Source organism: Alligator sinensis, unplaced genomic scaffold, assembly GCF_000455745.1.
Source record: "Alligator sinensis unplaced genomic scaffold, ASM45574v1 scaffold889_1, whole genome shotgun sequence".
NCBI classification, from domain to species: domain Eukaryota; kingdom Metazoa; phylum Chordata; order Crocodylia; family Alligatoridae; genus Alligator; species Alligator sinensis.
In genome coordinates this window covers 690,047-702,990 of record NW_005842361.1, presented here as the reverse complement: position 1 = coordinate 702,990, position 12,944 = coordinate 690,047, and the positions used below count along the sequence as shown (strand labels likewise).

The window sequence follows — 12,944 nt, the reverse complement described above, 5'->3', positions numbered from 1 at the left end:
TGTGTATGTGTGTGTGTGTGTATGTATGTATATGTGTATGTGTGTGTGTGTGTGTATGTGTATATGTGTATGTATGTGTATATAGGGCCCTTCGGTGGGTTTGTCCTGTAGCGGACACCATATTGCTATGAGACAGCACAGTAGGATTCAGACAGATATGATTTGTTAGGTATATTTTCTCTCTGCATTAGGTTTTTAACTGTGCATGTCTAATACTAGTCCAGGATTTTTTTATTTTTTTGTAGCAAAATAGCAGTAAGAGGTGGCAATAAATGATATTTCAGATGAATTTTTTTTTCAAATGGTGGAAAAAATTGCTATGTGCATAATGCATACCTTTTCCAACAGCACAAAACCCAATATTGTAGCTGTTTCTGTTCTGCTCTCTTTCAGAGTCTTTGCCAAGAACTGGAAGCAAAATTTTATGAAGGGACTTTCAACTGGGAAACGGTAAAGCAACATGATGCCGCAAGTCTTTTAAAACTCTTCATACGAGAGCTGCCTCAGCCACTGCTTACTGTGGAATATCTCAAAGCTTTCCAGGATGTACAGTGTAAGCAGCATTGTTTTTTATCTTAGATTTAAACTGGTGACACCAGAAACAGCACCCTTTTAAATGCAGACAAATACTGCTTTGCTATAAAGTTTGTTTTGCTGCTAAGAGTGAGTCTGAGGAATAAATGAAAATAGCAACAAGATTATTTTTTTTTCAGAAAAGATTGACTGTTGTTTTGCTGCTATACCAATGATACCCTTTTTGGGCCATTCATTTATTAGCTCCCATGTGAAAGAAAATATACAGTGTCACTTCCTGTTTACATTTTATAATACTGTTTAGTGTGATGAGGTGAGTGACAAAAAGAATGTCATTTTTATGACTTTCATAGTAAAGAAAAAGATGAATACAGGCAATGGTAGCAACACATGATAGCAATAAATTATCAGTCTGCTTAAAGAAACAGCAAGGAGGTGATAGGTCATCAGTAAATCAAACATGGCAATATGGATGCCTTGGAGACAGAAAAAATTGTGATGGAAAACATTGGAGTAAAATAGTCAAAGCTAAAGGTTACCAGGAATTTCTTGAAGATTTGCAAGTTTGCTCTGAGAATCTCTCAAGTTTTGTTGATTGATACAGCAGCTGAAAAGCAACCAGTTACTTTAAAAAGAGAGCAGTTCAGTGAAAGTGTAGAGTTCAGATTTTGTGATGCTTTAGAAACCCATCAGGACTGGTGCCTACATTTTATGTTAACTCTTTTGACCATCACAGGAATAACTCTTACTCATTTCAGAGAGATCCCTGTCCTGATATCCATGACCAGAAAGACTGGTTACTTTTGGAGGAGCAAATTCAGGAGACCTTGAAAGACAGACAGACAGAAATATGCAAACATTTGTGCCTACCGTCTCTGAAACTAGCATGGTCTTGAGAAAGAGATTCACGTTGTAGGCTCTCAGAAAGAGCACAAGAAAGGGCTGAGTAGGGGCAGGGTTTCAGCCATCATTGCACACTCAAATTCTGTAGCTGCGGGCAGTAAAACTTACGTTATGCTGAGATACTTTATACTTTTACAGTATGTGGGGATCCCCAGAGATACGTTAAGCTGGCTGCCATCATCTTTTGGTGTTCCAACAGCTAGAGGTAAAGGGGAGTAAGGAGGGTTTTGTGTACACCCTCTATGCTGTACCAGTCCCTGGGAGGGGGTATGTAAGAGCTGACATAATGCGCTTTACCCTTCTACAATATGGTAGTCTGTCTTGTGCCAAGGGTGGTAACAGGCAGAGGTAGCCAAAGGTAACAGGCAGAGAATGTGGGCTTGTGTTTATTTACTTATATTTATTTGAAATGAACCTGTCTGTTCTTCAGGGGAGAGGGTGATAAAATAAGTGCAGATGTTATGATTCTCCTGAATGTCTCCAGCACATAAAAAAACCCTACTCAAAATTGCTATTAAACTAAGTAAATTGATTTTATGTGATTTGAGTAATTAATTTCTAATCATGACTTAAATCAGCAAGCAAGAAACCTTTATTTAAGTAGTCTTACTTTCCATTTACAATTTTTTACTCATTTTTCCTAAAAAGGGTTTGATAACCATTAAAATGTGTTAATTTGTGAGAAAAAGACAGCTGCTACAATAAATGTGCTTAGTTTTTGTTAAACAAAAGGATATACCATATCTATATTTTATTTATGCACTTATATACATTTATAATATCCTTATTCACCTTTTAATTTTTACACATTGATTATATTGGAGACTGCTAGAAATGGTATCTCTTATTTACCAAATGATTATTTTTCATTTTCTTTGTCTCAAATTGTATCTCCTTGGACACAAATTGGAGTTTGTATAAAATGGAAAGTAACCCAGATTTGCAGAATTATTTTATTTACATGCTGGATACACAAGAAAAAAAGCAAGTTTATTAATCCATGATTAGTCATTAATACCAAGTGATTTATTAAACAAAATGTTATTTGTTGTGAGTGAACTGAATTGTTGTTGGTCATTTAATCCCAGAAGATTTTACAACAAATAGTTTTCATACCACATTATAATCCTCAAATTGAAAGGGAAAACAACAAGCTTTCCTGCTTTTTTCAACTTCTAAATTAGTTTCTCAACTTTGAATGAATTGGCACTAGGAGGATTTAGGAGTTATTGCACTTGTCATTATTGCACCTAACCTTTAGGTGGATGGCTACCTAGTGGCAGCTACTAAATCCGACACCTGAGAATGTGACCCACCAAAGCCAACCAGCTGATGTGAGATGAGCCAATAGGAAAAGCTGAGGAAGGGTTGCATCTTAAACCTTGCCCCTCTTCAGAACATAAATGCATTTTTCTGGATTGCAGTGTTCTGGACTTAACTCTCAATATTCCACCACCTCCTTAGTTCAAGGTCATGTAAACCAGCCCTTTCTCACAAAATACATGTGGGATGGAAGAACAGGAGATTGGTTTCTAGTAATGTATCCAAGATGTAGGAGCCCCATGTTGACCACCAGCCTATTGGATATTCTGCGGCAAATCTCTCAATCCCTGCTGTTGTACTTTGCATAGAACAATTAAATACTCATTTAGAAGCTTAATAGGATCTGGGGATCAGGCTCTGTTGGCAAGCTAGGTAGAGGCAAGCCTAGTTTGGGGATTCTGATAGGTTTAGGCACCTAAAAGCCCTATAGGTGCCTCGGGAACTTAATTGGCAAACCTCCCCCCTGAAATCACAAGTATTGGGGAAGTAATTTGTTAAGGCGCCCACCTCTGACAAGGCTGTCTAGTCAGAGATGTGGGTTTTTCAGAAAATTTTGAATTGGAAAATTTTCCAATGCCATAAATAGTGTGTGATCTGATTCGGAATGTTTATTTGATGTATATTTAGTAAACAACACTAAAAAAGTACCCCCATGTTAATTTTATGTACTAATAGTTGCATGTAGTTCAACTGAAATATTTGACAATAGCATGTACTTCCCTTACATTGTTTGTTAAATTTAAGGGAAAAAATGAAGGCATTGCATATTTTTGGCACTAATTTTAGCATACCCAAGGAATTGTGCATGATATGCTGTGCTTTGGTTTTGATTTGACCTACACAGCCAGTTAGGTGAGTTCATACCTTGATTTTTGGTTTGGATTACTATGTGAGTGTATTGACCCTCCTGTTTACACATCAGTAAAACATATATGTACTCTCTCTCTCACTTCCTGGGGATAATCACCTGAAAAACATTCATTACAATGTTGAAACTACCCAGCTTGCCTAATATTGTATTGGTATCCATTCATTGTTACTAATTAATTTTATGAAACAATTAAGTTTTAGAAATAGAAAATTTCCCACATGTGTGTCATAGCTAGAAAGAACAGTTATGACACCTGGGGCCTCCATACCTTTAATGGAAACACCTGAGCATCTTTGGGTTAGGATTTACAGCTGGTGAAGGCCTCACGAAACCTGAAAGCTTGTATCCCCTTTTTCCAAAATAAATAAGTTGATCCAATGAAAGTTATTACCTCACCTCTTAAATCTTGCTTTTCTCATAATTGTAAGTAGGTTTATTTTTTTTAAAAGAAAATCAATGAATGTCAATCTTAAAAAAATAATTTAAATAAATATAATTTCTAACTTTTTAAACAATTTGATTTTTATCTATCCTGCTGTTAACTTCATCACCATTGGTTCCTCACTGCAGCTGCTGTTGCTTATGAACGCTGAGTAGAAATTCATAATGTTAACACACATCTGCTACATGATATACAGTCTGCTTACGTATACTGGGAAGATCATGTAGCAGTTAATGCAATTTCAGTCAGTGATATATATTCAGACATCTTCATGCTAGCCAAAGCAAGAAGGAATTATATTCTTTCCTCTTGCATATTGTTGCATGTCAAAATAAAGAATCGTAAAGAGTCAAAGATACTGCCAAAGTGGTGCCGAACCATACAGCAACTGAGTCATCTGGGACCTAAGCATCAGAATAGAAGGATCTGCCAATTCCTTGTCAAACAGTGAGAACTGATCTTTTACACACTCGGGGTTTTACAGGAATACTTCATTTAATCATGCTTTTTTGGGGGAAAAAATAAAACTTTTAAAGAACTGAAATTCATGTGCTTCATTGGCAGATCTTCCCACCAGGAAGCAACAGCTGCAAGCTCTGAATCTTTTGGTACTCCTCCTACCTGAGGCAAACCGAGACATGCTGAAGGTTAGACTGCTTAATCTTTTTCTTTAAACCATGCACTAGGAAATGTTGCTCAGTTCTAATGGGCCCATTGGGAAAAGTTCCATCGTTTTTCAGAATTTTAACTAGTATGGACTATTACGATTCCTCTCTCTTTTTTTTCCATTTAAAAGAAATCATCCATCTAGCTGCAGTATGTCAGTGTGAGTTAGGAACCTTTGAAAATTCTACTCTGCACCCCAAATATTATCTTTGGTTTACATGGAAAAGCAATATCAAGTAGCACGGTCAGGCTGTCCCTCTCTTTTATCTGTGATACCTAAGGCTTGCCTATACTTCTGTGATGTTCCTAAGACTGCCCCCCAAGAAATAAGCTGTGCCTACATATTCACTTAGACTTTGCACACACCTCACACTGAAAAAAATGCTGTGTGGTTGTGATTGGGGCCCGGTGTGTCCAAACCCACTCCCAGGAGCACTCCCCTGAGACAGAGATCATGACAGTTACAATCTGTTTTTCTGGAAGCAATACATGTGGATTGGGTGGAGCTTGTTTTCGCCAGTGCCTCAGGATTACCATGGATGAGGTGTAGACATGCCATTCCTTTTTCCAGAAGCTAGGATTTTATAATTCCCCTTTATAGCTACAGCAGCTTTGCTCAAAACCTACCAAATAACTTCATAGTTTAGATCTGTCCTTTGGTAATATTGCTGCTTTTATGTTTTGCTATTGATCACTACTGAAATTGCTCCAGACAAAGAGGGCTAAAGGACATTTGTTGGGTGAAGAGTTGTCTGGAACTGTTTCCCCAGTCCAAATGGACAAAGAACCCATTTGGCCCTAATTACTTAAACTCATTTCTTTTTGATTTATTTATCCTTTGAAAATGTAAGGAAGGTCCTGGGCTGAGCTTCAACTGGCTGGAAGTATCTTTAATTGGATCCTAGGCCACCTCCAGATGAGCAGAGGTGTGTACTTGCAGTATAGTAGCGGCACAAATTTGCACATGTGCTTTGTTGCAGGACCCATTGTCCCACTGTGGGCAAACTGGGCAAACTTCAGATGAATCCAAATCTGAAGATTCGATGCTGATTCTGAGAATCAGCGATTCGTCTATAGACACAAATTTTAACCTTTTTTCTACGTACCCCAAGGTACCAGGTGTGGCTCATGAATGTTGAGATGGTGGTGTGGATGGAGCATCTCACAGGAGCACTGGGGGGGCCCCCGCATCCCCCAGCTGGGCGATTGGCCACAGGGGGGACCCCAGACCCAGGAGGCAGCAGTTGCCAAGCTGGGGGGTGGGGGGGGGATGTGTGAAGCTTCAGTCACTCATTCAATTCGACGGAAATTTGGCCCGATTCAGCGGCCAAATCTCCAAATCCAAATTGAATCAGGAGACCCTTTAAGCTCTCTAGTCCACTTCCGGGTCCTATACGGAACGCATGGGGCATCCCCCTGTGCTCCTGTGGGATGATCTATCTTCCCCACCATCTCAGCATTCACAAGCCACCTGATACCTTGAGGTATGTAGAAAAAATGTTTAAAGCTGTGTATATGTCCGAATCATCAAATCTCTCTGAATCGATTCGGAGAGATTAAAGGATCTTCTGATTCAATTTTGGATTTGGAGATTCGGCTGCTGAATTGGGCCAAATCTCCGCCGAATTGAATTGGTGACTGAAGCTTCGCACAGCCCTAGTAGCCAACACCCAATGCCTCTGAGAGAGGTTTAAAAACACCCTGACATATGTAGCAGAGAAGCAGGGGGAGGGGCAGGGGCAACCAGCGAAGCCCAGAAATATGGGAAATACCCACAGTAGAACATAGGCATAGCTGTGCCTAGATCACCCCAACCAGTGATTGTTCAACCTCTGCCTGGATACCTCCAGTGATGGAGAGTCCACATCTTCCCTAAGTGGTCTATTTCACTATTCTCACAGTGAAGAAGTTTTTCCAGATATCCAACTGAAACTTACTTTGCTGCAACTTCAAGTCATTGATCCATGTTTTCCTCTTTGCAATGAGAGAGAAAAGGTGCTTTCCCTCTTCTTTATGGGAGTCCTTGAAGTTTTTGAAGACTGCTCTCATGTTCCCACTTAAGTGTGTTTTCCATAAGCTGAACATTCCTAGCTCCTTCAACTTCTCCGCATATGGCTTGCTTTCCAAGCCCTTTATCATCTTTGTCGCCCCACTCTGGACCCTCTCTAATTTCACCACATTCCTTTTAAAATGTGGAGCACAGAACTACACACAGTAACATCTTCACTTAGGCTGTACATCGTGCACAAATCACTGCTCTGGTCATCAGCAGTTGGCATGACTGAACTAAACAGAGAAGGAATTCACAGCTTGATGCGATTGTGCCTGCTTCTTTAGGGAAAGGTCAATGGTAATGTTTTCAAAATGACCTGTGTAACTCTCAATCTACATAAGAACTATGAAGATTTTATCGTGTCTTTTGGAAGTATTATATACCTTTCAAAGTTACCTAGATTTTCTTGAAAATTTTACTCCCAAAATAAAATGGAATAATTTACTTTATATGTACTTAAGCTTAGGGTCATGGTTGACTTCATCAGTAGTGGCATAAAAAAGGTCAGATTGCTGCTTTGTGAATTAATGTGTCAGCACTTTCCATCATTGTTTGATTTAAAAATAAGTCTATATTTTAACAACAACATAAAAAACATTTTTAGTGGCTATGTAACTTGATGCTTTACCGTGTATTACTTTTTCATGTGTAGAATTAGGCTTCAAGTGCTACTCTCATTTCAGGTACTACTTGAATTCCTCCAAAGGATAATTGATTATCGAGACAAAAATAAAATGACACTAAACAACATTGCAATGGTGATGGCCCCAAACCTTTTCACATTTCATGGGTTTGGCTCAAAGAGTATTGAACAAAATGAGTTTGTTATGGCTGCTGGAACAGCAAATGTCATGCGCTTTATGATCAAATACCAAAAACTTCTTTGGACAGTAAGTATGTTTTTAAGATACATATTCCCTTTTTGTCTAAGCCTTACAAAATCACACTCAAGGTGTCAATGCTTTCAAAGAGCAAAGAAGTGTCTGCACTGCTTTCCATGAAGTATGGGTGAGTGAGCTGTGGCAAGGGGTTTGAAGCACAGTCTCTCAGTGGAATCAAACTAGTGTAAAATCATTGTAAAAAAGAGGAAAATTAGCCCCGTTGGAGTCCAAACAGAATGCTGCCTGTAGAACACATGACCTCACAGATCAGTCACTGTGGAATATCTATGAATATATTGTATAAAGATCCATTTTAATGAGTAATTTAGTTTTTTCAGTTTAACTTTCCTGTTTTGCGAGAAACATATTATTTCAGTCCTTTCCTGTTGGGTTGGATTTTGTGCTTTGAGGAGAAAAAAGCTGTGTCATGATGGTGTAAGAAAACCCTGCATGTGGAATATAGATCAAACCTGTGAAATATTGACCCCCCAGGAGCCTTCAAACCAATCTCTGCCATTCTCACAAGTATAGAAATGTTGCTGTTTCTGTAGCATAGGCTCATTGATTAATACATGTTTCTGAATACAGGAAGTAAACAGACTATCTAAAACCTCAATTCTCTCCTTGTTCACAGTAAAAGCTTATTTCTTGAATATCACATTTATTTCAGAGGCAGCAGATCCCATACATAGAATCCTGCTCTTTGACTATTTGAATTTTTATTATTGGAAATAAATGATGATTTTTGCTAATTTCATTGAACAAGCTGTCATTTATAATGTTTTAGAGAGTGCTTACTTCCAGCAGAAAGGTGTATAAATGCTAATACTTATGATACATATTCTTTCAGATACCTAAATTCATTGTCAACCAAGTGAGAAAGCAAAATGCAGAAAGCCAGAGAAAGGAGAGAAAGGACAAAGCTATGAAGAAACTACTAAAAAAGATGGCTTATGACCGGGAAAAGCATGAAAAACAAGACAAGAACTCTAATGATGTAAGGAAATATGAATTCAACAAATCACCATTATTAAGCCAAATTGTAACATCAGTTAAATGAGATGAGATTTTAACTTATTTGACCAAGAGTTTTCAAAAGTAATTAGTGATTTTTGGGCTTCACAATTTGTTTCTAACTAGACAGATGTTAAAGAGGCCTGACTTTTAGAAGATGCTGGCATTTGTTCTGTAAAAAATCAGATTGCCTTAAGGTTTTGACCATTTTACACACCCAGATTAGGAACACAAGGAAGGGCTATATTCCCAAGGGGGTCTTAGATGCTAACCTTTAGGCACTTAGCCATCTAGTGGAATTCACAAACAGACCAAATTAGATGCCTAGGTTCCATATACAATGCAAAATTGAAACTTTTCAATTTTTTCATGGAATACTTGAATAAAAATTGAGCTGGAGACAGAATGACTTTGAAGCCTAGGAGGGCATTCACAAAGGGCAAGGGATGTCTTGTTTCCAAAGCCTGTTCCAATGACTATTTAAATGTAGGCTACTAAAATTTAGTGAATGGAAACAATATCCTTAAGAAAAAACTAAGTAAAAAACAAAGAAAGAATAGTAGAACTTCGTTGTTTTGAGGACAGTGTTTCACAACTTATATTTTAAAGTCTGGTAGATAAGGTCTTGGAAGTGTTGTTTTTGGGGGCAAGGATCTGGATCTTTGTGGATCTGGCCCAGGGCCCAGGTGAGGTAGACACCCCAACTGGTACAGATGGATTTCAGCATATCAGTTCTTCATAAATACTTTCTGAATTAAATTTTTCATGGTACTCTGGAGATCATTTGGATTATTTTTGTTCTTTCCACATTGGACCTGCTTACTGGATTGTCCCTTTTCACATGGAGTCTTTAACGAAACCTGACTGTTGCATCAGCATTTCCAATTATTCAAATCCCTTTTTTTTGGTTTATTTGCTTATAAAATATAAGTTAATGAATATAATGCATCAGAAAGAGAGCCTGTGAAGGTAATAGATATTTTAGATACATACACCTAACACTAGACATGTGTTTCCCTTATGCCCTAATGAAATATAAATCAGACTTGGATGTGAATGAAAAGAAGCTGAAGTCAAGTTCCAGATTCTGGTAAACTAGAGACACCTTGTGGACAGCCATAGCATTGCACTCCCCTGTTATCTGATTTGTTGCGTGAGAAGCAAAGGGTTTCTGACAAAATAGTTGGAAGAGATATTAGACAAGCTTTCGGGCACAAAAAAGCCTGAATGACAAAATGGCACTTTGTGCCGAAAATCTTGTCTAGCATCTTTTAGTTGGTCAGATTTTAGCACCATTTCAACCCTACTGATCTGTCATTTATAGATGTGGGTTTGCTTTAATACATAAAGCTTACAATTTTGTAATTAAAGCAAGTTTGTTCAGCCATTAGACCAATAAATAGAAGGTATGGCACAGGTGCATGCAATGTGGTCTACTTGTCAGCCTGTTTTGTTTCTGCAAATTACAGGATTAACAAATTGCCTAAGTTCTCATTTTCTTGCAGCACTTTATAATGTCAGTTTCTTGTATAATTTCAATTCTCTTATTCCATACAAGAATGGGACAGGCTAGTTACCTAAAGCGATGCTAGAATGTACCTTAATGTACCGTTCCATTCTTTTGAAGAAATGCCCAACTCTGAGGTTTATTGAAAAGTGCCTAGCATAAGGCAGAAGTGTATATATATATTTTTTTTCAGGAACACAAATCCTAATATGTGGAATTTATAGATTTTTCAAGGCCAGGAAAGAATGAAAATATGCATGTATTATTTTAAGGTAAGCTAAATAACCAAAGTGTCTGTTTTGTCACAGAATTGAAAAATTGACTGTGCATGTTCAAGTTAGCTGTGATTTAGATATAACAAGTTGAAGATTGATACATTTCTAATAGCTGCATATTCAAAATTGTTTTCTCAGTTATCCCAAAAGTACCTCACTGCAGAAAGGCCAGAATGTGACCTTCTTCGCTTAACTGCTAAGATAGAAGATGGTTGTTTTTAGGGAAAACAACAGGAAGACTTGGAAGTGGTATTTTGGTTGATGTACTTCAGCCATTAACTAAAAGCTTAGTCATTGCACACATGCATACTCACAGGGAGTTTTCTATCTAAAATTTAAAATGGAGATAATCAAACTTTAACAGTATTGTGCTACACCAATTTAAAAATGAGAAGGTTCTGTGAAAAGACAGTTCAGTAAATCTGATGTGAGATGGCAATTAAAAGAATGTTGCCATCGTCTGCCCAGCACTGAAACTGCAGCAGTAGACAGAGAAGTAGTTACATCATATAATACTTTTTATTCTTTTTTTTTTTCTTTTTAACTGATATAATTCAGTTTGGTTGATCATCTAAAGTTTTTTTTTTAAGGTTTCGGTCATTAAAGAGGTAGGGCTGATATCTCATGTAACAGATCCTGAGAAAAATGTAAAATTGCCAGTGCTATTTCTGGCAGGTGCTGAAGATCTAGGAAGACTCTGTAGGGTTCCTGGAAAATCTAACTGCACCATTACCCATAAATCCTTGTTATGCATTTCCTGCATTTTGTTGCTTGGAAAAAAAATACTCATAAAAGCATATTTTATATTTCTACCTGGCAATAGGTTCAATGTAAATGGTTACCTTACATATGTCCCCACGTAATCAGAGATTATTTCTGAATTCTTTACAGAAAACTGTTCATGGCATCGTTTCCTATTTGTTGTTCATTTGGGTTCCATAATTTAAATTTAGATAACTGCACAGTTCTTAAGGGCCTGATTACCCTTTTTTAACAGATATGAGTTAACAGAGATGCATCTAGAATTGTTCTTTAAAATACTGAAACAATGCACTGATTCCTGGCAAGTTGCATGTTTCAAATGGTCCGTATGCTGCTTTGTTTACAGTATTACACTTATAAATAAATAAATAAATAAAGACTTATTTCTGCAACATTTCATATACCATGCAGCTACTCAAAAATCAATGTGTTTACACACGTTTCAGGTCATAATTACTGCCAGCACAGCAGTCTCTCTAAATATCAGTCACATCTTTTGATAATCCAACGCAGACATGGGGATAAGATGAAATTCACTCTTCCATAAAACATCAGACCTATGTACCACTCAAGTTCCACCCTCAGAATAGGGGTTAAATCGAATTTCAGTGGTGGGCAGGCCTCCAGCAGGCTCTCAACACAGGCATAAGTTGACATCTTTTTGTGTTGTTTGCTTTCCAAACTATCTTCCCTTATAGCGTTTTGGTACGTGTCTGCAGGCCAGATTAAACTTCCTTTTCATAGTTCCAGTAATGTAGAACAAACATGAATCTGTTTCAGTTAGGTGGATATGGCATCCCCCAAGATTGAGAAATCCTCAGGTTTTACATCACCAGAGACCTTCACCTTCCATCCTGGGTAGCAGCCAGTTTGATGTGGGGGGGGTATATGTTAGAGGCAGGACGGAGCTATCCAGAGCTGTGGAATGTTACAATGTTAGGAAGAGCAGGCCATTCCTCCACAGATAGCCCCAAAGATGGAGGCAAAAAAAGGGCTGGATACACAAGCAGAATGCAGGGGTCTGAGTGTCTTTTATAGGTGTCCAAGGTCAACATTTGGGCATTTGTGTCATTCACAGTCTCTCTACCTATCCTTGTCAGAACTTAGATTTCTTCTGTTGGTCACAGAATGCCGAACGGTTGTGAAGTGCTCAGTGCCCATCTCACACCTAAGCACCCTGCAGGATCATAACACCCATATTTGCTTGTCTGCTGTCTTGCAGAGCTGGACTAATGAGACATGGTCTGAGCACATCTAACCGACCCACAGAACACACCAGGAGGAGGAAGTGGTGATAGCGCCGGTCACATTGCCCCCCGTCCCAACCATTTTATCTAATAGATCTGGAAGACTCATGTTCCTTCTTCCTGAAGGAATTTCAACCTGTGTCCCCAACAGTTAAGCTATTAGTCATACCCGCGCCCTCTTCTTTCTGCCCCTCCTCCCCAATATTTAAGTGTTGCATGAACAGTGGAACAGCTCCAACAGGATGTTGAGACCACCTTATCCTGGAATACTTAGTAGCCAGGTGGCTAGAACACACTTGTATGAGAGAGGTGCTCAAGTCCTTTTGGATAGAGATGGGATTTGACTGGATCACCCATATTCCTATTATTTGCATTAACCACAGGGCTACTGGGTGCAAACAGCACACTAGTATTACTGTCACTGTCTTAAGAGGCATGATATCTCCCCAGCTTTTAAAGGGGAGTA

The 12,944-nt window shown here is 38.3% G+C and overlaps 1 protein-coding gene across 4 annotated transcripts in view; it reads left to right on the top strand.

The window, feature by feature from the left end:
* The window catches only part of ARHGAP18 (Rho GTPase activating protein 18), a 130,673-nt gene that overhangs the window by 104,609 nt on the left and 13,120 nt on the right, over window positions 1–12,944 (top strand). For all 4 annotated transcript variants that reach the window (XM_025210630.1, XM_006029174.3, XM_006029177.3 and 1 more), the window contains exons 9-12: window positions 394–553; window positions 4,638–4,720; window positions 7,476–7,682; window positions 8,524–8,670. In XM_025210630.1, coding sequence (XP_025066415.1) covers window positions 394–553; window positions 4,638–4,720; window positions 7,476–7,682; window positions 8,524–8,670 — 597 coding nt within the window. The remainder of the gene's footprint in view (window positions 1–393; window positions 554–4,637; window positions 4,721–7,475; window positions 7,683–8,523; window positions 8,671–12,944) is intronic.